The sequence below is a fragment of the Manis javanica genome, chromosome 2 (genome assembly GCF_040802235.1).
Source record: "Manis javanica isolate MJ-LG chromosome 2, MJ_LKY, whole genome shotgun sequence".
Classification (NCBI taxonomy): Eukaryota; Metazoa; Chordata; class Mammalia; order Pholidota; family Manidae; genus Manis; species Manis javanica.
In genome coordinates this window covers 178,914,309-178,934,333 of record NC_133157.1, presented here as the reverse complement: position 1 = coordinate 178,934,333, position 20,025 = coordinate 178,914,309, and the positions used below count along the sequence as shown (strand labels likewise).

The following is a 20,025-nucleotide window of genomic DNA, read 5'->3' as shown; positions in this document are numbered from 1 at the left end:
ACTTTGAAGTCTGACATCTGGGCCTTCTCACAGGCAGTTCTGGCTACCTGTTTTTGTTTGTCTTTCCTGCGTATGGGTCACACTTTTCCTGTTTCTTTGCATATCTTGCAAATTTTTATTGAAAAATGGACATTTTAATGATAGGTTTTAGCAGTGCTAAATACTGCTTCTCTCATATGCCTCTCTGGGGCTGCATGTTGTTTGCTTGTTTATTTGTTTGGTAATTTGGCTGGACTATTTTAGGGAAGTCTATTTTCTCCACAGTGTGAAGCCTTTGAAACTGCCCTTCAGGGGCACTGTTTGTGCTTTTGAACAGTCCCCATGAGAGCTTGCTTTTGAGAGACTAGCCTCAAAACTACTCCTGCAAAGGAGCCTGGAGCAATTTGTGCACCAGGACATTGTCAAAAGCTACAGAGAAACTGGATGCAATTAGTGGAGCCTTACAGCTGGATGTGACAACAACAGGGGCAGACAGCTTAATAGAGAGGTCAGAGTAAAAGATAGGCAAAGAGAACTCTGAAACAATCAATGGCCTCTCATGGTTGCTTATAGGGTAAAGGCAACTGGGGCCGAGTATTCTTGATTTGCCATGTCTAGGGTAGATAGAGCCTGTGTCCTAGGAGTGGGGCCTTGGTGAAGGAAGGGAGCCCCATTAGTCTCTTGCCTATACTCACTTGGAATTTAACTCCTGAAAGATAGAGCTGAGGCAGTGAAATAAGTCAGGCAGAGAAAGACAAATACTAAATGATTTCCCTCATTTGTGGAGTATAACAACAAAGCAAAACTGAAGAAACAAAACAGCAGCAGACTCACAGACTCCAAGAAGGGACTAGCAGTTACCAAAGGAGAGGGGTGTGAGAGGGTGGGAGGGTGGGGAGGGAGGGAGAAGGGGATTCAGGGGTATTATGATTAGTACACATGATGTGGGGGAGGGTCATGAGGAAGACAGTGTAGAACAAAGAAGGTAAGTAGTGACTCTGTGGCATCTTACTACACTGATGGACAGTGACTGCAATGGGGTATGACGGGAACTCAATAATATGGGTGAATGCAGTAACCACATTGTTTTTCATGTGAAAGCTTCATGAGTGTATATCAATGATACCTTAATTAAAAAAATTAAATAGATGAACAATGTCATTATAAAAAAAAAAGAGCTGAGGGGAATGGAAAATGCTGCTGCCTGCACTTCAGGAGAGATACCACAGCCCCTGACCGGGAGCGAGCACCATAGGAGGGAACCCCACACTCTCAGCCACTCAGCTTGGGGTGGAGCTCTTGTCACAATGAGAGGAACGAAGCATGTCAAGCGCCATAGACTCTCACTATTCTTACTGAGATTTGGTAGATGCTCTTGAATAAATGTTTCTTCATTTGCTGTGTGCCCTCAGGACAACCTCCAGAGACTGTAAATGGCTGTTTTTTGAAAACAATTTTCTCCAGTCATGGTTGTTTCACTTAGGAGCAGTCTGAGAAGCTTCTCCCACCACCATTCCAGAATTGGATCTCTGGGACTTGTATTTGCTATTTTAGCATAGAAGGAAAACAGAGTTCAAGGCAGGTCAGAAGTGGGAGAAAGTAAGTGAGAACTTGGGAGCCAAAAAGAAATCAGTTGGTCATGGTTACTTACCTCCTGGGGATTTTGTGGTCTCGCCCACACTGGAGTTAGCTCTCTTCTTGGCTGAACCAGTGCCGGCAAAACTGGGACAGTAATGTAGGACTGCCTTGCACCACTGTGAGCCGGCATGCGTACAACCAGCTTGCTCAGAGACCGGAGAGGAAACGCACTAGAAGAACGAGGCAGACATGGGGTGGGCTGGGAGCCTCAGCAGGCCGGGAAGAAGAGAAGTAGGAGGAGAACCGGGCACAGTCAGGGACTGGCCCTCAAGTTGGTAGTTTTTTTAAATAAGATTTTCACCTGTCTACTTAGCCTCTGTAAAGCAGTGGTATCACAAGGGTCATATTCTGTAAATTTCCACTAAAGAAGGGAAATCCTCTCTGCTACTAAATCACAGGTGGAGTAAAGTGAACAAAAAACAGTCCAAATCTAGCCACTTAAATTATTTTTTAAAATATGGAAATTAGTCCAGTAAGCAAAAAAACTAGACAACTAATATGAGCTCAGGCTATTTGTAATATAAAAAATAGAAAAGATATTAAGATATTGGTTAAATATATGTTGGCATATCCAAAAAATAGATTATTATGTGATTATGATTAAATGATATTGTCACATATTGATTTTATTTATTTTTGACAAATAGTAATTGATATATTTATGGTGTGCAATGTGATGATTTGATATACATATATGTTATGAAATGATAACCACAATCATGCTAATTATATACCTAACCCCTAACATAGTTAAGAATTTTTGTTGTGAGAACACTGAGGTCTACTCTTTGAGCAAATTTCAAGTATACAATACAGTATTATTAAGTATAGTAACCATGCTGTATATTAGATCCCCAGGATTTATTCATCTTGTATAACTGAAATTTTGTATCCTTTGGCCATCTTCCTATCTTTCCCACCCCTCAGCCCTTGGCAACCACCATTCTACTCTCTGCCTTTATGAGTTTGACTTTTTTAGATTCCACATATGAGATCATGTTGGAGGAGGTCATCAAGAAGACATGACAGTTGATTGATCTGTGAGCTGGACCCCACCAACAGGAGCTTCTCACCCCTTCCCCTGTCCTTGGAATATGCATTCTACTTGCCTTCCCTCACCCAGAGGCTGCCCCAAGGACATAGCCTTGAGATAAGTGATGGGGTGTTGAGACCACGTAGACTGAATGAAGCCAGTTAAGGCCTCTGTATAAACTTTTAAGATTCTGGTGGGAAGACATGGAGATCTACTCCTCTTGTGGCCACCCAAGAGAAGCTTTGTATGTAAGTTTCCTTGCTTGTTAAACCTACCACCTACCAATCTGGAGTGGCCTGCCTCTTTCTTCAGTCTCTCCCTGGCCTCCGTGTCTAGGGGCCAGTTTCAGATTATAAGGAGGAGCTTACAAACCAAGAGGTCATCCAGCATTTGTCTTTTTGTATCTGGCTTATTTCAGTGGATACTTAGGTTGTTTACATATCTTGGTTAGTGAATATGGTGCAGTAAGAATGGGAGTGCATCACCTCACCAAGATACTGATTTCACTTCCTTTTGATATATACCCAGAAGTGGGATTGTGGGATCATATAGTATGTTACATTTTTAATTTTTTGATAGTCAAATAATTAATAATAATTAAACATAATGGCTGCGCTAATTTACATTTCCCACCAACAGTGTAAAAGGGTTCCCTTTTTTCTACATTCTCGCCAATACTTGGTACCTTTGTCTCTTTGGTAATAACTATTCTAACAGGTGTGAGGTGCTATCTCACTGTGGTTTGTATTTGCAATTCCCTGATGACTAGTGATGTTGAGCCTTTTCATAAACCTGTTGGCCATTCGTATGTCTTCTTTTGGGAAATGTCTATTTAGGTCCCTTGCCCATTTTTTAATCAAGATATTTGTTCTTTGCTATTGAATTGTTTGGATTCCTTACTTATTTTGGATATTAATTGTTATCAGATTCATGGTTTGCAAATATTCTCTCCCATTCAGGTTGTCTTTTCACTTTGGTGATTGTTTCTTTTGCTGTGCAGTAGCGTTTTAGTTTGTTGCAATGTCATTTCTCTATTTTTGCTTTTGTTCCCTGTACTTTAGGGGTCATATCCAAAAAACTAATGTCAAGAAAAGCTTTTCCCATTTTATTTTGGTTGTTTTGCAGTTCCAGGTCTTATGTTTAAGTTTTTAATCTACTTTTAGTTGATTTTTGTATATGTTGTGAGATAAGGGTCCAACTTCAGTTTTCTGAATGTGTATCCATTTTCCCAGGACCATTTATTGAAAAGACTATCTTTTTGATATTATGTGTTATTGGCACTCTTACTGAAGATCAGTTGACCATATATGTATAGATTTATTTCTGGGCTGTCTATTCTGTTCAATTTGTCTATGTGTATGTTTTTATGCCAGTGCCATACTGTTCTGATTATATCACTTTGTAATCTGTATTCAAGTCAGGAAGTGTGATGCCTCCAGATATGTTCCTCTTGCTCAAGACTGCTTTGGCTTTTGGGGTCTTTGGTGGTTCCATATGAATTTTAGGATTGTTTTTTCTATTTCTGGGGTAAATGCCATTGGAATTTTGATAGGGATTGTATTAATCTGTTGATCACTTTGGATATTATGGACATTTTAACAATATTAATTCTTTTAGTCTAGGAATATGGGGTATCTAAAAAGATAACTGTCATACATTATTAAATGGATAAAACAGGTAGCAAATCAATATGCACAGGACAATCTGACTTTATTTAAATGTATATGTGCATATCAAAGAATCTGGAAGGATAATAGCAAAAATGGTTCCCAGAGCTCTTTATACACATTATTCCATCTAATCCTCATGAAAATCCTATGAGGAAAATATCACTGTTATCTACATTTTACAGATGAAGAATATGAGGCACCAAGAGGTAAAATAATTTCTAGTAAGTGGTCAATTTGGGACACATACCAGGTAAACCTGTGTCTAAGCCAGTGTTAGTTCCACTCTACTACGCTCTCTCTTGATATATTGAATTAATAATTATCACTGAATATCAAGATAATTGTTGAACTTGATTATCTGTTATGTCTGCTTATGTGTATTTTCTAATTTTCTATAATCAATACTTATTGTCCATAAGGTTGAAATAAAATTTTATATTTATTTTTAGATTAGGCTTAGAATAATCACACATAAATGGGATCAGGTTATACAAGTTGATTTTTTTTTTTTTTTTACTCAGAAATCTTTCATAAGACTGCATATACATGTGTCTCTTTGTGTCTTTTACCCAGGTGGCTTTTAAACCTATGACTTCCCTGGTCATTGCGTGTCCTTTTTATCAGGTAATACTCACATTGGAGACATCATGTTCAGGAAACAAGCAATTAACGTCTGTGTGAGCAAAATAAGATTCGATCTGCCTCTGAGTTCACGCATGTGACTGCTGGCAGGAGGCTTCATTCTCTCTCCACAAGGTCCTGTCTATAAGGCTGCTCACCACACGGCTCCCCCCAGAGAGAGGAGTATCCAAGAGAAAGGGAGTGAGTGACCACGACAGAAGCCGCAGTGTCTCTTATGACCTGATCGCAGGAGGGACATCCCACCACACTGCTGTGTTCTGTTGGTCACACAAACCAGTCCTTGGGGTGGATTACACAGAGTGTATTTAATTGACAAAGGGTGTATATACAAGAGGAAGGGATCACTGGGAGCCAGCATGAAGGCTGGTCACCAAATATCCCAAGTACTGAAAACTGTGAGGAAGCCCAATAAACACTTGTTTAATTGGACTGATCCAGCTGATGGCTGGCAATTCAATAATGATATAACGGTCCAAGTCTTCGGAAGATGCTGCATAGAAAATCCAAGTTCAGTTATCAAGTTGCTCCACACCTGAGTAGAGTTCAGTGATCATGCACTATGGCAACTAAGGTATTGGGAGGGAGGAAAATATGACTGTGTTTGAACTAAAATACTGAGTGTACATACCAGGTTACTCAGTGTGACTGTAGACACATGAATGACTAATGGCAGTATGTAAATCACACAGATGTTCTCTTGCTTAATCACCAATCCTTCCTCATTTAGAATTGGTCAAGACTCTCACCTATGAGTGCTAGAAGCCAGCTCTGGCTGTCCTTGTTTTGTGCTTCTTTCTCCCACTCTTGCCCCCACCAACTCCTGCATCCCATGATTGTCTTGGCCAATCTTCACCTTCTCTAGTATTTCTGTCCTTAAAGGTATGCCGGCCACCAGGGTGCTGCAGTCCCCGTGTATTTACTTAAAGCTCCTTTCTGCAGTTCCTATCTTTCTACCTCATTTTCACTATGGTTCTCCCCCCACAGCATATGTTCTAGTCATATAAAAGGCACTCAGAGATCTTCGAGCACAGTGTGGTTTCATGGTTCCGTTCCTTGACATACGCTTTTCCTCCAGGAATGTCATTCCTAGGTCCTGTGCTGCCTAGCAACCTTCTCATCTTTCAAATCTCTTTTCAAGCACCATCCATTTTAATGAAATGTTCCCCCTTTCCAGGGCCTCTTTTGCCCCTGTGGCACACCAGGACAGAGTTTCTCACTTTCTTTTCTGGATTATTTTTGGAACTTGCACTTGCTTCAATTCCTGAACCATTCTTAATTACTTAAGAGCAACTTTTTTTTAACACATGCATCTTCCAATATGAACTGTGAACTCCTTGAAGGCAGATTCTACCTTTTACCCCTAACACATATCCTCAGTGCCTAGACTCTAATAAATATTTCAACAGATGAATTGGGGAGCTGAAAAACTGTATGCCTGGACACTGCAGCACCCTATGTGAGAGCTACCTCTGGCCCTCACCTCTCCAGCTGCCAGGCTGCTATGGCCTTACAGTGTCTGCCATCCATGCGGGTGTCTCCATTCTTTACCTGTTACACTAACCTCTGGGCTACATCAATCTTTGCTGTCTTTTCTGAGGATCTTTGCCTCTGCTTCTCAAGGGATCACTTGCCTATTGGCTACTTGATAGTCCTCAGGTTTTTGCGATTCTGAAGAGAACATTCTGCTTCCATGGAGAGGCCAGGCAGTACGATGTGGTGATTAGACATGCAGGCTTTGAAATATATAGATATAGGTTTGTTTCATTTGTTACGTTGGAAGTTTCCTACCCTCTTTGTGCTAGGATAAAAAAGGGGAAATAATACTTTGGCTTATTTTGAGGATTATATTGGTCAGATCCTGTCAGGAAACTGACTTCACCCTAGATTGTTCAAGTAAACGGATTATTTAGAGCTATGAGGAAGGATGAGGGACCAAAGGAAGGCTGGTGAGAAACCCAGAGACCAGCAGCATGTAGGGAGCCATTACCAGCCCCAAGGCTGAATGACAGAGGGAGGAATCATGTTACCTGAGCCCACTGAGAACTGGAATCAGGGAAGAGGGGCAGCCCTGAGGGCACTATAGTGTGGCTAAAGCATGGAGGTAATGAGGAAGAATATTCCAGCTGCTCTCATGTCTCTCACGTGCCTGCTGGTGTTACTGCGTTGGTGGAAGGGAAATGGCAGTCAGGAGGTGAGCAAGCCTGGGAGGTGCGGCGTGAAGGGTTCAGCTTCCTGGTGCCCAGAGCACGGCAGCAATGGCTTAGAGAAGGGGATCGGGGGCCAGAGACTAGTCAGCACAAGGATCAGATGAGAAAATGTGTACAGTGTACTCTCCACAGGACCTGGCACATACTAAGCACCCAAGCAGCAGCAGCTGTGGTTACTGTGACCATGTGCCAGGTCAGAGTGCTTTCTGGTCATACCTGATGCCTTCGTAGCCCCCTCTGAGCAAGAGCCCTGAGGGTCTGACATATGGCCACAAGGCCTTGCTTAAGTGTTATGCTCTCTGGTCTGCTCAGTCTCACCCTGTTTCTCCTGATACCAGGGCCTTAATGACCCAGTCTCAGCTTTCAGCAGGCTAAATTGGGCTGTTTAAACTGTCCAGGTTTGGAGCAGAAAAGATAAAGTTTTCTAAGAAAAGTTCTTTTGAGAAAACTGTCCATCTGGACACAACAGATCCCTTTCCATATGGCTAGTTTCAAAGGCTTTCCTTTCTCTTCTAATCTGATGACTCAAGATGAAACGGCCACGCTACGGAAGCTGTGCTGCATTCTAAATGCTGCTGTCCTAGCAAAGAGTATATGATTTCATAAGGGCTTTAAGATGCTTTAAAAACCCATTACTTCACCACTCCTCAGCCTGCTGCTGTCCTTCCTCTGCTTTGCTTTCATCCCTGTCACTGGTCCAAGGTGTCGGAGTATCTGATGCTCTCTCGCCATTACTACTCTCTAATCACTACTGAGATTGGACACCATTCTCTTCCTTCTCTGGCTTTTTTTCCCCTTAGGTCTCTTGTCAAGTTTCTCATTCTTCTCAGCTTTCTTGCTGGAAGGTTGGCCTCTTAGTCAACACTGCCAGCCAATCAAACTGTTCCTGTCCTTCAAGAAGACAAACTGATTAATCATAGCCAGTGAGATAAAATATTTGATTCTTTGGCTCTTCCCGCCTCTTTTTTTTTCGCTTAGTACCCAAGGTTTGAGGTTTCTGAAAGGCTGAATGTGATCACCAACCTCGCACTGTAGTACACGTGCAATTTGGTTGAGTGTGTGCTGCAGGCAGAAAAGTCAGTCAGTGGACTCGGTATGACTTAGAAAAACAGAGAATTGTGACTCCAGATAGGGTCTTAGATGGAAAACTCTCCTCACCACCCCGTGATGTAATAAGGTGAACCAAAATGAACTACTTGCTTCTTTTGGAGCTAGGTGCCAAATATTTCCAAACAGCAGCTACACTTTTTGGTAGGCCTGCAAAGGAAAACTTCTGCCATTCTGTGCCTTAGGTAAGGGTGGGGGTAAAGGGTTGGATGGGGATCGTCGTTTAACAGTGCACTGGGGGAACTGAATTGACTTTTTGGGTCCAAATGACTCACTTAACAATTGAGGCTTTGAGGTCTCTGTGAGTGAACATAGGAAGCTAGGAAGCTATCTCCTCTGAGGGGACTAATCCTGTGAAGGGGCCGATTAGTATACTGACACTTTTTCTTTTAAATATTAGTTATTTGCAACAGGAGACAAGTTCAAGTTTTAGAAGTCATTGAATCTTAACTAATAAATTAAACTACGGCTAAGGAATAAATTATTTCTCTGCATCTGGATTGAGATGTTAACGTCTGAACTAAGGAGAGAACTTAAGGTCACTTTGACTGACTTGTTATTGACTGTGTATCCCTAATGTAAAATAAAGTGAATGCTGAACTTGTTTTATTCAATATTATGCTGGTTCAAAGAGAGAAACAAAATCCACAGGCCCTCCCCTTAAACTGAAAATCTTGATGGATAAACAACAAAAAAATGTAGAACAATTTAAAACCAGATATATGCTTGTTTTGTGAGCCTAAATATTGGCTAAATAATTAAGCCTAAATTGTGTGGTCCTTAAAATATGTACATTGGGTAATGATTATTAATGGTACACAAAACTCATTCACTTTGAAGACCTGTAATTTCAGAGCTACTTAGAAAACAATACTGTATATTTTTAGGATTCAATCCAAGGTATAAAGTTTGTCATACGAACCAGGCAGACAGGATTTAGTAGGATTAAGCTTAGCTTTCAAAGTAAATTCTGAAAGGAAAAAGAAAATGACCTTCATGCTATAACAAGTCAATTTAGACACCATTAAAATGTCTTCATTCACCCAGCTTATCCAGGACTCAGCTCTTAGAGATCTGAGAAATCCTGTAATGAATAGCAATTGTTTTATTATTTATGAAAAAGGTTAGAATTAAGGTATGTTTTTACCTACAGACTAAGGACAACAGTTACTGTGACCCTCACTATACCCAACAACAAAGCTAACAATAACTCATATTCAGGCATGTGTTTGACTAGTGAACAGGGAGGTTCATTGTAGGTAGTGTTAATATATTCAGTGAAAGCAGAAATACTCAAGTCAGTCATGCCATCCCAGTTCTATTTAACAGTCAGCATTTAATCTACTTCCTTCCTTATCCCTAATCATAGCAATGGCTGATGGAGACATAAACCAAGACCATCAAAAACCAAGACATAATTTGCCCTTTTTCTCATAGGATAGTCATTATCTCAATTATGTAAACTTGATGAACTCAACAAAATTCTCAGTGGGAGAGGTACAGAGAGGTCGATAGCAAAGGACCACTCCTTAATCCCTCCAAATATTCAACATGAAAAAATTTCAACTTGTTTAAAGGCATTTAAAAAAAAGTTCTACCATTAAGGTACAGAACATAGACTCACCTGCAATTGTATTTGCAAAATTAAAGCTACTCTTCAACCAGATAGTATTCCTGAGAATTGCTAATCTAAAAGTTAGCTTTAAAAGGAGAGAGGGAGGGGGCTAACAATGCCTATCAACAATGGATACATTGTGATATATTTGTACAGTGGAATGCTACTTGGTAATAAGAGACTATGAGTACACTCAACATAAATGAATATCAAAAGAACAAAGTTCAAATACAAAAGAGGACATACAAATTCATTTATATCAATTTCTAGAACACTCATTTATGGTGATACTAGTCAGAACAATAGTTGTGGAGAGATTTACTGGAAAGGAGCATGAGGTAGTTTTCTGGAGTAATGGAAAAGTTCTGCAAGTTTATTGGGGTTTTTACCAAATCCCCTACATTAAAAACTATGCATTTAAAATCTGTGCATTTTATGGAATATAAATTATACCTTAGGTGTTTTAAAAAGTACTATTTATCTACTGGATTCTAAAGTTAAGTATAATCTACCACCATATAAAGCATCTAATGAATCTTACTATTACTAAAAAAACACCACAGGCAGTCAGAAAGCAGATTATGAAGCTTTAATTCACTGTGGGCATTTATTTCTCTGACCACTCTCTATGTTACAAACTTTTCACAGGTCTTCACATAGACACACCTTTTATGAGACACAATTTTCCTACCAAGTACTGTGAACCATACCACCATTCCATTTAACTAGTTAAGGGCACATTATAAATATTATGGATCACTAATTAAGTATAATACAGGTTAGATACATGTTAGAAAGTTTAAATTTAAAAAGTTTAAGAAAGGCTGAATACCATGAAAATTTACATGTATTCTTTAATTCTAGACATCACATCACAGTATCAACCAATTACCATAAAACCACAACTCTTTTATATGATAGTACATTCAGACTCCTAACATCCCATTATTTTCATTTCCATGTCACCCCACACTGCATTTCATGTCTACAGAGAGTAGATTGGCTCTGGACCACAGACCAAGTTTCTTGTGCAATAATTATTATTTTTCTTGATCATGACCACAGGAACTAATTTTATACATAGTGTACTATATACATACAGAGATGAGACTTCAGGTAATAATAATATAGAATCCTTGAGTGGTGGTATTCAAGAGAAATTCAAATAGTAGCCTGAAAATGGGTTTTAATTGCTACTGTAATCTACATGTATTTCATTGCAAGATGAAGTCTCTTAAAACACTTAGAAATAAATATATAGTACAGCTTTCCTGCTCCAAAATGCTTCCTGGAAGAAAAGTTCCAAGCTGACTTAAGAAAAAACAAACATGGGGGGAAAAAATGACCTCAAAAAACAAACATATGATGTTCTGAGCTGTAATCTTCCTGAGTCTATTTTTCAATTGGAACAAGTTTTATAATCAGTTCTACATTGCTTTAGTGTCCACAGTCCGAGGAAGTCCTTGTACATTGAGCTTATATTCTACAGAAATCCAAAAGGACTTCTAAATACTTAACAAATTACACAAGGGAAAGCTGATCACATTTTGTATTAAAATCTATATGAATATCAAACAAAGTCATAGCTATTCTTTTAACAGTGATGCTACAGCAAGTAATGAAAATATATGCACAGCTGTACACATATCACCATTAAACACAGGACCAAATGCCATTGGATGCATGTCAAATAAGCTCCCAAATAGCCAATTTGAATATATTTACTTTCATTTACTTGAATACAGCATTAGAAGGGGCTGCATATAATTAGGAGACTGCTGCAAACAACACTTGATGCTACTAAGTGTCCTATTAAGCATCAGGCATGCAAAAAAGTTACTTTTAAAAATTTCTCAGGTATATATCTTAACGTTCTTATTTATAAGGTATAATATATTTAAAGCATTTAGTAATTTTTAAACCAAATATTTTAACTGACCTGTGTCTAAGTGGAGAAAAACACAAACTTCCTCCCCAGTCTCAATACCTGAAGGTACTCTTTAAACTTACTCCCCAATTTGCTATTTAAACTTATTTAATATGTTATCCTCAAAATTCCGAAAGTGATGAAGATTCTTACTACTACTAAATGAGAAGTACGATTTCCTGGCAGCAGTCTACCCACCACACACAACATGTGAAGCCTCTGGGGACTACATGGTAAGAGTGATGTGCCAGTGGCTAGAAATGACAATCATTGAACGTATCTGTCTCTTCTTTGAATTCTGGATCTTTTTATTTCAAACGAAATAAAGCTCTTCATTAATACAAACTAAAAAAGTTTATTTGACATCAATATAAGAGTAGATAAAACTAAAAACATTTATTGTCTTCAAGTATGTGCCATAATAGAAAATGTTTCAATCACATTAAGTAACTAGAAGTGAGGAAGTGAGTAGTTTTTCCATTTAAGAAGCATTCCAGTCAAATAATTACAAACCCTTACAAATTCAGATTGCTTGGTTTTCGGTCATTTATGGCTTAAAGTACTGGATTTGAAAACTGCTTCAGGCAAAATAAAATACATTTATATGAACAATGCATAGATTGTATATCTAGGACATCATGCAATAAGTAAACATTCCTGTGTACATTGGAATCTTACTGGCGAAATGGGTCTGCAGGTGTGAACAGTAATGTTTCCCCCCTTTGACGAAGAGAATATGCCCAGCAAGAGCCTTGCTTTTGGCCTATTCAAGATCTATTTGCCAGGTCATCCTGGTTTTCCCAGATTGATAAAAGCCAAAGTCACAAACCATCTGCAATAAGGAAGTGACTTGCCTCAAGTGCAGATACTGTGAAGTCTAAGTTAGGCAGAACAAGACTCATGATCCTGCCACCCTGCTGCAAAGTCAGTTTTGAGTACCTAACTAGCTAGAGTATCAATGGTAAATGCTTAGAATGACCCACTGGAAAGGTTTATTATATGAGTATCTTTTGGAAGTCTACCTGCCCTTTAAATCTATTTTATTTGAGAATTGCCTAAACTTACTATTCCTGGTTTTGATATGCCCCTACAACATGAGAATTAAACTGAACCACAATGATTGTAATGTCATCTCTGTACATCCGAGCAAGCTCCTCGGGAAGACTAAGCATTTTAGAGAGGCGCTCATGATCAACAGCTCCGAACTCGTTGTTGCCCACAGCATGGCGGATGAGATGGGTTGCTGCGTTCTGATCCTCGAATACTGAGGACATCTTGGCTCTTCTTTCTGTTAAAAGGCCATGCATCTGTCCCAGAGTCACCTTGTAGCCACCGACAGCTATTGGCTGTTGGTGATGCATGCCCGTTAGGTATTCACCCACAATCCTAACCACATCCTGTCTATGCATTGTCTCCCACAACCCATCAGTAGCCAATACTAGAAACTTATCCTGTGGCCTTAATCGGTGGTAAGTGACCTCTGGCTCAGCAGTGAGATAAGGAGGTGTGTAATAATTAGGAGGGATAAACTTGGTATATTCATTGTCATTCAACTGGTCTGGGCCAGATTCTATCACTCTCTTTTGAAGATCAATGCTCCATTTGAACTTTACGTCTCCAAAAGCCCTGAAAGGCATCAGCAGGCCAAGCAGCCGGTCCTGTTTCACCACACTCTTGGCCTCATTCTTCGGGTGTTCCAATTTCAGCCGTTCCAGTTCTCTTTCATTTTGAGCATTGTGGTCATTAGAAAGAGTGACTGCTGACCAAGAGCCGTCCTCCTCCTGCACACCCAGCATGGCTCTGCTATCACCAGTATTAGCCACGTGAAGGTCAACACCATCCACGTGGGCCACACAAGCAGTGGCCCCAGAAAATGCCACACGAAGCACCAGGTAGTTAAGGAAAGAATTGGGATCACCGACTTGAGCCTCCAAGGAGATGTCATTATCAAGCCTCTTGAAAGCATTAATTAAAGCCTCCTTAACATCAACATCAGTTGACTCCCCAGTATTGAGGTCTATAAGCTCTTGCCAGTAAGTCCGCAGACTGTTGAAGTACAATTTGGATGCCTCCTTACTGAAGTAATCGTTGGGGTGCTTGTGCCACTGCAGGATGGGCAGCAGGGCCCGGCCGCTCTCCACTGCATTTTCAATCTCTAGCAAAGTCTCATGGGGTAACAAGGAAACAGCAATATAATAAAAGAGTCTTTCACTGACTGCTTGGGAACAAGCACAGCCTGCATGGCCATCAAAAACCCCCAGAAGCATCCCTCTGGTCTGCAAGCAGGTTGCCGCACTTCTCCGGTCCTCGATGGGTGCATTTGCAGGCAGCTGATTGCTGTCAAACCCAAGCACAGAACTGACATTTTTACCATCAAATTCTGGCACTTTGAAACTGTATTCATTAGCTTTTAGGATGCTGTTGACTTGAGGAGGGGTGAGGTAAAATTTCTGCGGTGTGGAAGCATATCTCCTTCCTTGTGTGTACTGCCACCAGTTCTCCTTTGGCCTGCAGAAGGTAGCATATGCAGGGTGGGGTGTGTATCTCAGGCGACTCTGAGGAATGTAAGGGGGTGAGCAGCAGAGATGTTTGTGGTAGCAGTAACACGCAGTGCCATAGATTCTGCTTAGTTCACAGTTACGGATGAGAGGGAAAAACAGTTGAGTTGGTGCTGGCATGGCATCAGAGAACAGAGGCAGGCTGGAACTTCTGACTGGAATTCCTAGACCGCAAATTACACACAAAGAGAAGAGTTACATTTCAGATGACTTAATCTATCTTTGCTTTTATAACAAATATTTAGCAGGTGAATCTGCATGCTAAGCCCTGTACTAGGAGGCACTGTATTTTATACACATATCATACCCTATTTCTATGGGGAATATTCTACTAAGCACAATTCCCAATCATTTATGGAGCCAGGACTGCACAGTAGTCTAGCTTTACTTTTTTCTTTTTATTTCATTGTGCAGCACAAACTGTGCAGAATACAGAATAGATTTGGCTGGGGTAAGCTGAGATGATGATGGTTATATAACATTATGCAGTGGCAGTTTACCTGGCCAATCACTCTTCTCCCTCTCTATCCTTAAAAAAAGGCCTTGGATCTCCCACAATGTGCAAGGACTTCTCCCATTTATGAAGATCCTGTTTCTAGACCTGTGGTCCATTGGTGACATTTGATTATACATGACTATCACCAAAAAGGTGTTAGCATGCATCCCCAACATATATATGGTCATGAATTATTTTAAGTTACACAATACACTACTGTATTAATAAAATGTTCAATTCTACATAATGAATAAAAATAGAAATTTCAATATTCCTTCCTGCATCCCAGTGGATGATCCTGCAAAAATTGTGCTTTTTTGACCACTGTGCCAATTTGCTGACCTTAGGGACACTGGTCTGCCACCCACTTGCCAAATAATCCTGAAAAATCAGCTTACCTTTTTGGCCCTCACTTTCCTAAGTGTAAGGGAACACATAGGAGCAGATGCTCCCTAAAACATCTTCAGGGATTCCATGCCTTTCTGTTTGTTGAGGTGAGGCTTTGAAATTAAGGGCAGGTTTCACTTATTCATTGTTTAATTTTACCAATCCCTTGGTAATAAAAAAAAAAACTTTATACTAGTAGCTCTAAAACTTTGCTAGTAATATAAATGGTCTCAGTTCTGGAATTTAATTTATTTGCTAGCATTTCCCCCTACTATTAGCCATTAAGGGAAAGCTACACAAGTAATTTTTCATCTTATTAAATAAGCATCCCAAATAGAAGTCACCCCTAGAAAAATATTTTCTTTTACATTAAAAAAAAGTATTTGTCTTCAGAAAGCAACAAGAGTAGAATAATAGTCTAAGGTTTGTATAAAAAAAGTACAGTAATGCAATGGATAAAAACTGAAACATTCGTTATGTGACACTGAAAATATTTTGCTGGGCATTTACCTAGAAAACCTAATGAATGAATATCATTAATCCAGATAATTAACGCAAGAACAAAACCCCTCTTCTTCCTCAATGATATATATTTCCCTGGATTATTATTCTTGGGGTACCTCTTCAAAGTAGATGTTTGGGTTATAAAGAAATAGGCTTTAGAAATACTTTAAGGAAACAAATGCAGTAAACAACAAGGAATATGAAAAAAACAAAACCATTTGAATCTTAATATCAGTTTTTCCTTCCTAAGGTTGAAAAATTAAGGGAAAAAAATGAAACAAATGTCACAGAGACTGTTACATTATTTTTACATACCCTCTTTTGAAGAGTAATTGGAGAAGTGAAAAGTGGGATGTTGGAGAGTAGAGAAAACCAAACACTAAATACTAATTGCTTTTTGTTTGCTTCAGTAATAAGCACTGCATAAGCCAGTCATACAGAACACCTTTTGCAAGTGATAGAAAGTACCGTTATTTTAAATGCACTATTTAAGAAGGGATTTGTTTACAAAATTGAAGATGAGATTAAGGGAATAGAAGGTAATGATTAGAATTTCAGAAATAAGATCAATAACTAAATAGCATTCTGAACCGCAATCGTGAAAAACAGAAATTCCAGAAGAACAGGAATCTATTAAGACTAACCACTTGAATAACATTCAAACTAAATACCTGAAAGTCATCCAAAGGTTAAGTGTACATGACTGAGCCAGGAGATGTGCTCAAATGTTGGGCCACATGACATTGGCTTCCAGACATAAACCATAGCTCTTGTTAGGTTTGCATGAAGAGAATACATTAACTTATTTCATGTTTTGTATAAAGATTTTGTATTATTAAAAATGTAAACAGATGCCAATCTTAATGAAAAGAAATTTTCTCTGTAGCTTTATGTAAGTTGCATTTGTGCTTACTTTAAAACTTAATCTCACCAGAAAAAAAGAAATGTGTGTTTCTGTAGAGAATGCAGATTGAATCAAAGTAGTACGTGTGTGTGTGTATGTGTGTGTGTGTAGTGGGAGTGTGACAGATGCATAACAGAGTCCCGTTACATGATGTCTAATCAAGGAATAAGTGTTCAAGAAATCAGCACTTTCCTTATATTCCTTTGTTGTGGCAATTTTTCTGCTTTTGTAGTTGATGGGAAAATGAAATATTGTGGCAAAGGCACCAATGTATGCAGATGCTTTTAATAATACGTAAATTCAAACAGCAAGCACTCAAATACTCAAACAATATACTACATTTTTCCTTCAAGGCAAAAGTCCTCAAGATAAAAAAAGAACAGTAAATTTTATCAACTGTATCTTTCAGTTATTCAGAAGCTTAGCTTATGGACTGAGACTGAATTCCAATCCACCAGTTTCCATCATGCCTTCAAAAGATAAATTCTTAGAGAAGTTGGAATTCATGAAAACCCTGCTCAGTGATCAATGAGCCTTTTGCCATCACAAGTACCAGTGATACATTCTCTCCATCAGATCAGATAACCTTAGAAGTCAAAATACTTTCAAATGCTTTTGCAAACCACAAATAAACATTTTAAAAATCTGAGCATCTTACTGACTATCCTATGATTTAACAAACTCCGTGAAATCAAAAGTTCTGCTGACAAACTTGGTAAATTAACGAAGTAGAAACCTCTTGATTAGGCAATAAGAAGAAGGTACATTTGATGGCAAACTGGAGCAGCGACAAATTTTCAAGTTATTTTTGTCACAACTCCACTAATAAGTTCCTATCCCATGGTCTAGACCCTTTATACGCAGCACCTTAGTCCTGGGCAGATTTGGCAGATTTTGCCAATGACTAATGAGACGCGCTGAAACCAGGAACAGGAAAAGACACCCATCCAGTCTTACTGATGTGCCTGGCAAAGCCTGTGACAAGAAATAATTCCACTTCATTCAGTAAACCCAAGAACCAAATTAATTACAAAATGCTGTTACTGCACCGACTCTAGAGCTCTTTAGCTTTGCAAAGCTTTTGGTTTAAATGAAAGAAATGCTATACTAGTTATTAAATGTGTCAGAACTTCAGTTTATGTAATCTAATTGCATTACACTCCCTGCATAAAGACTCCTTGCGATTTTTCAGCATTTTCTGGTAAAACCTAGCTATTTCATATAGCTCCCGTTCTCTCTCCATGAATGAAAAAACTGGTTTCTTCGGAAGACACGAAACCCCAAGCCAGCACTTGTTCGATTAGTTTCCTTTTTCCCTACCTGAAAATTGCATTCACTAAGATATCAAAGCCATCCCGGTCCAGCAAGCCTTTATCCTTTTTCCATCCACCTCACCCCTTAATTCCACGGCAACCTGGCCAAAATCCGTCCACACATAAAATCAGTCACCATCCTTCCTGCGTCCCCAACGCCGGTGGCTAAATGAATACCTACCAATTCGTCTGGGCCCGGGACACACACACATTCTCCTGTCATCACAACACGGAGCCGACAACATCCACAACCCGCGCGGGTAGCCGTGGCGACAGCAGCACCGGCCCATTGAAAGCAAGGCAGAGATGCTCGTTAGCTGGGCGGCGGCGGGGGCGGGGGAGGGGCGCGGCTGAGGGGGGCGCGGTCTCGCTCCAGCCCTGTGAATGGGGCTGGGAAGAGGGGGTGGAGGCGGGAGCAAGGGGTGGGGAGAAGGAAACTAACAAACCAACCCACCCCGCGGGAGAACCACAGCCACCCGAGGCGACGGGGCCCACACGCGAGGGGAAGCGCGCCCCGGGACCGGCTCCTCCATGCAGGCGGGGCGCAGAACCCACGGGCGCGGCATCCTCCGGCCGCTGCTCGCCCCACCCGGCCTGAAGCTACGCGGGCTGCAGTCCAGCACACTGGGGCAGGGCACGGGCTGAAGCGGCCTGCCCGGAGCGATCCCCGGGCACAGACGCCGCGACCCCCGGACCCGGAGCTCACCCTCCCGCGCCTCCCCTCGGCGCTGACAGCGGACGCAGCCGGCGAGGCCCACACCCCGAGCCCCGGCGGCCCCCGGCATCGCTACGCCCGCCCGCAGCCTCGCAGCCCTGTCGCCCCCTACGCCGGCCCGCCCTTCGCACGCCAGAGGCCCCTCTCACAACTTTGAGCGGGTGGGGGAGGATTCCGGACGGGACGGCTCGGGGAGCAGGGAATACGAACCGGGCACCGCAGCGGAGGTGCTGCTTCTTCCCGATGAGGAGGCGGCCTCGGCGGTTCCACCGGGCCTCCTACCACGCAGCCCGGAGCAACTCCTGGGAGCGCGGCCCCTATCCCGAGCCGGCCCACTCCCTGCCCCGCCGGGTTACACCCTGCCACGCCTCCGCGTTCCGGCTTGGTCCCTTCCCGTCTCCCGATTGGCTGCTCAATGGCTAGGGGGCGGGGAAGAGAGCGGGCCGCGGCCGCGAGGGCGGGGGCGGAAGAGCGGCGCGCTCCCCGCCAGCTTTGTGACATCACGCGGGTCAGACTATCCCTTCCATTGGGTTCGAGCCACCCATTGGTTCCACCGGCTCGTCGCACGTGACCGTGCCCGGGGGCGGTGGAAGGTGGGGTTGTGCGGCATATTAGGAGTCGCGACTGGCGGGGAAGGGGAGAAGTCTTTGGGCCGGGCCTTAGCATCCGCACGCGCTCGGGTCTTCAGGGACCGTCTGTTCCGCCCGGGGCGGGCTTCCGCGAATTCTTGGCACCTCTGCAGGGGATCGGCCTTGAGCTAGCCGGCTTGCTGGCCGAGACCCGTGCTTCGCCGGTGGGCCAGGCCTCCTAAGTTAGGTTTCCAACACCACGGGAAACTTAAATGCCCTGGGCCTGCAGTTCACCCCAGCCTAGAATATAAGGCTTCACAATCCGAGAGTGTATGTGGCCTCATTCATTTGATACTTTGCAGATTTTAGGAGCATTAACTCGGATAATGTTTTCTATTGTTGTCTGGACACCTCTCAGGTCCCAGGGAGAGGAAGCCGGTCTAAACAGCAAGAGGAAGTTATGATGAAGGAATTCTTTCCCCAGTAGAGTACTCTGTGCTCTGAAGGGCTGTGAAATCAGTATTGTCTCATTTTTGCTGAATGGTTTCAAGGAAAAAGAACGTAACCTGCAGAAGCGGGAAGAGCACTGGACTTGGGGTCAGAGGACCTGCTTCCAAGTCGTAACGTTCCTGGAGACTCTCTGTTTCTGTGAGAGGATGTGGAGTGGCGTTGGCTTTCAGAAGACATCTCAAAGGTGTCTTCACTTGCCTACCATACATATCCCCTCCTTGTGGAAACTGAGCCATTGATAGTGGCTTCTA

At 41.6% G+C, this 20,025-nt stretch overlaps 1 protein-coding gene across 3 annotated transcripts; it reads right to left on the bottom strand.

Moving 5' to 3' along the window:
• Positions 1-10,465: 10,465 nt before the first annotated feature.
• PDP1 (pyruvate dehydrogenase phosphatase catalytic subunit 1) lies at positions 10,466-19,123 on the bottom strand. 3 transcript variants are annotated; one of them, XM_073229835.1, is made up of 4 exons: positions 18,906-19,113; positions 18,162-18,196; positions 15,271-15,372; positions 10,466-14,540 (listed from the first exon to the last, which is right to left on the bottom strand). In XM_073229835.1, exon 4 carries the CDS (start codon positions 14,494-14,496, stop codon positions 12,883-12,885), a length of 1,614 nt encoding a protein of 537 aa, XP_073085936.1. In that variant the 5' UTR covers positions 14,497-14,540; positions 15,271-15,372; positions 18,162-18,196; positions 18,906-19,113; the 3' UTR covers positions 10,466-12,882. The 3 variants fall into 3 exon arrangements, with proteins under 3 accessions (XP_073085936.1, XP_017524072.1, XP_036851497.1); XM_017668583.3 differs by lacking the exon at positions 15,271-15,372 and having other exon boundaries at positions 18,906-19,123; XM_036995602.2 differs by lacking the exons at positions 15,271-15,372; positions 18,162-18,196 and having other exon boundaries at positions 18,906-19,100.
• Positions 19,124-20,025: the final 902 nt, after the last annotated feature.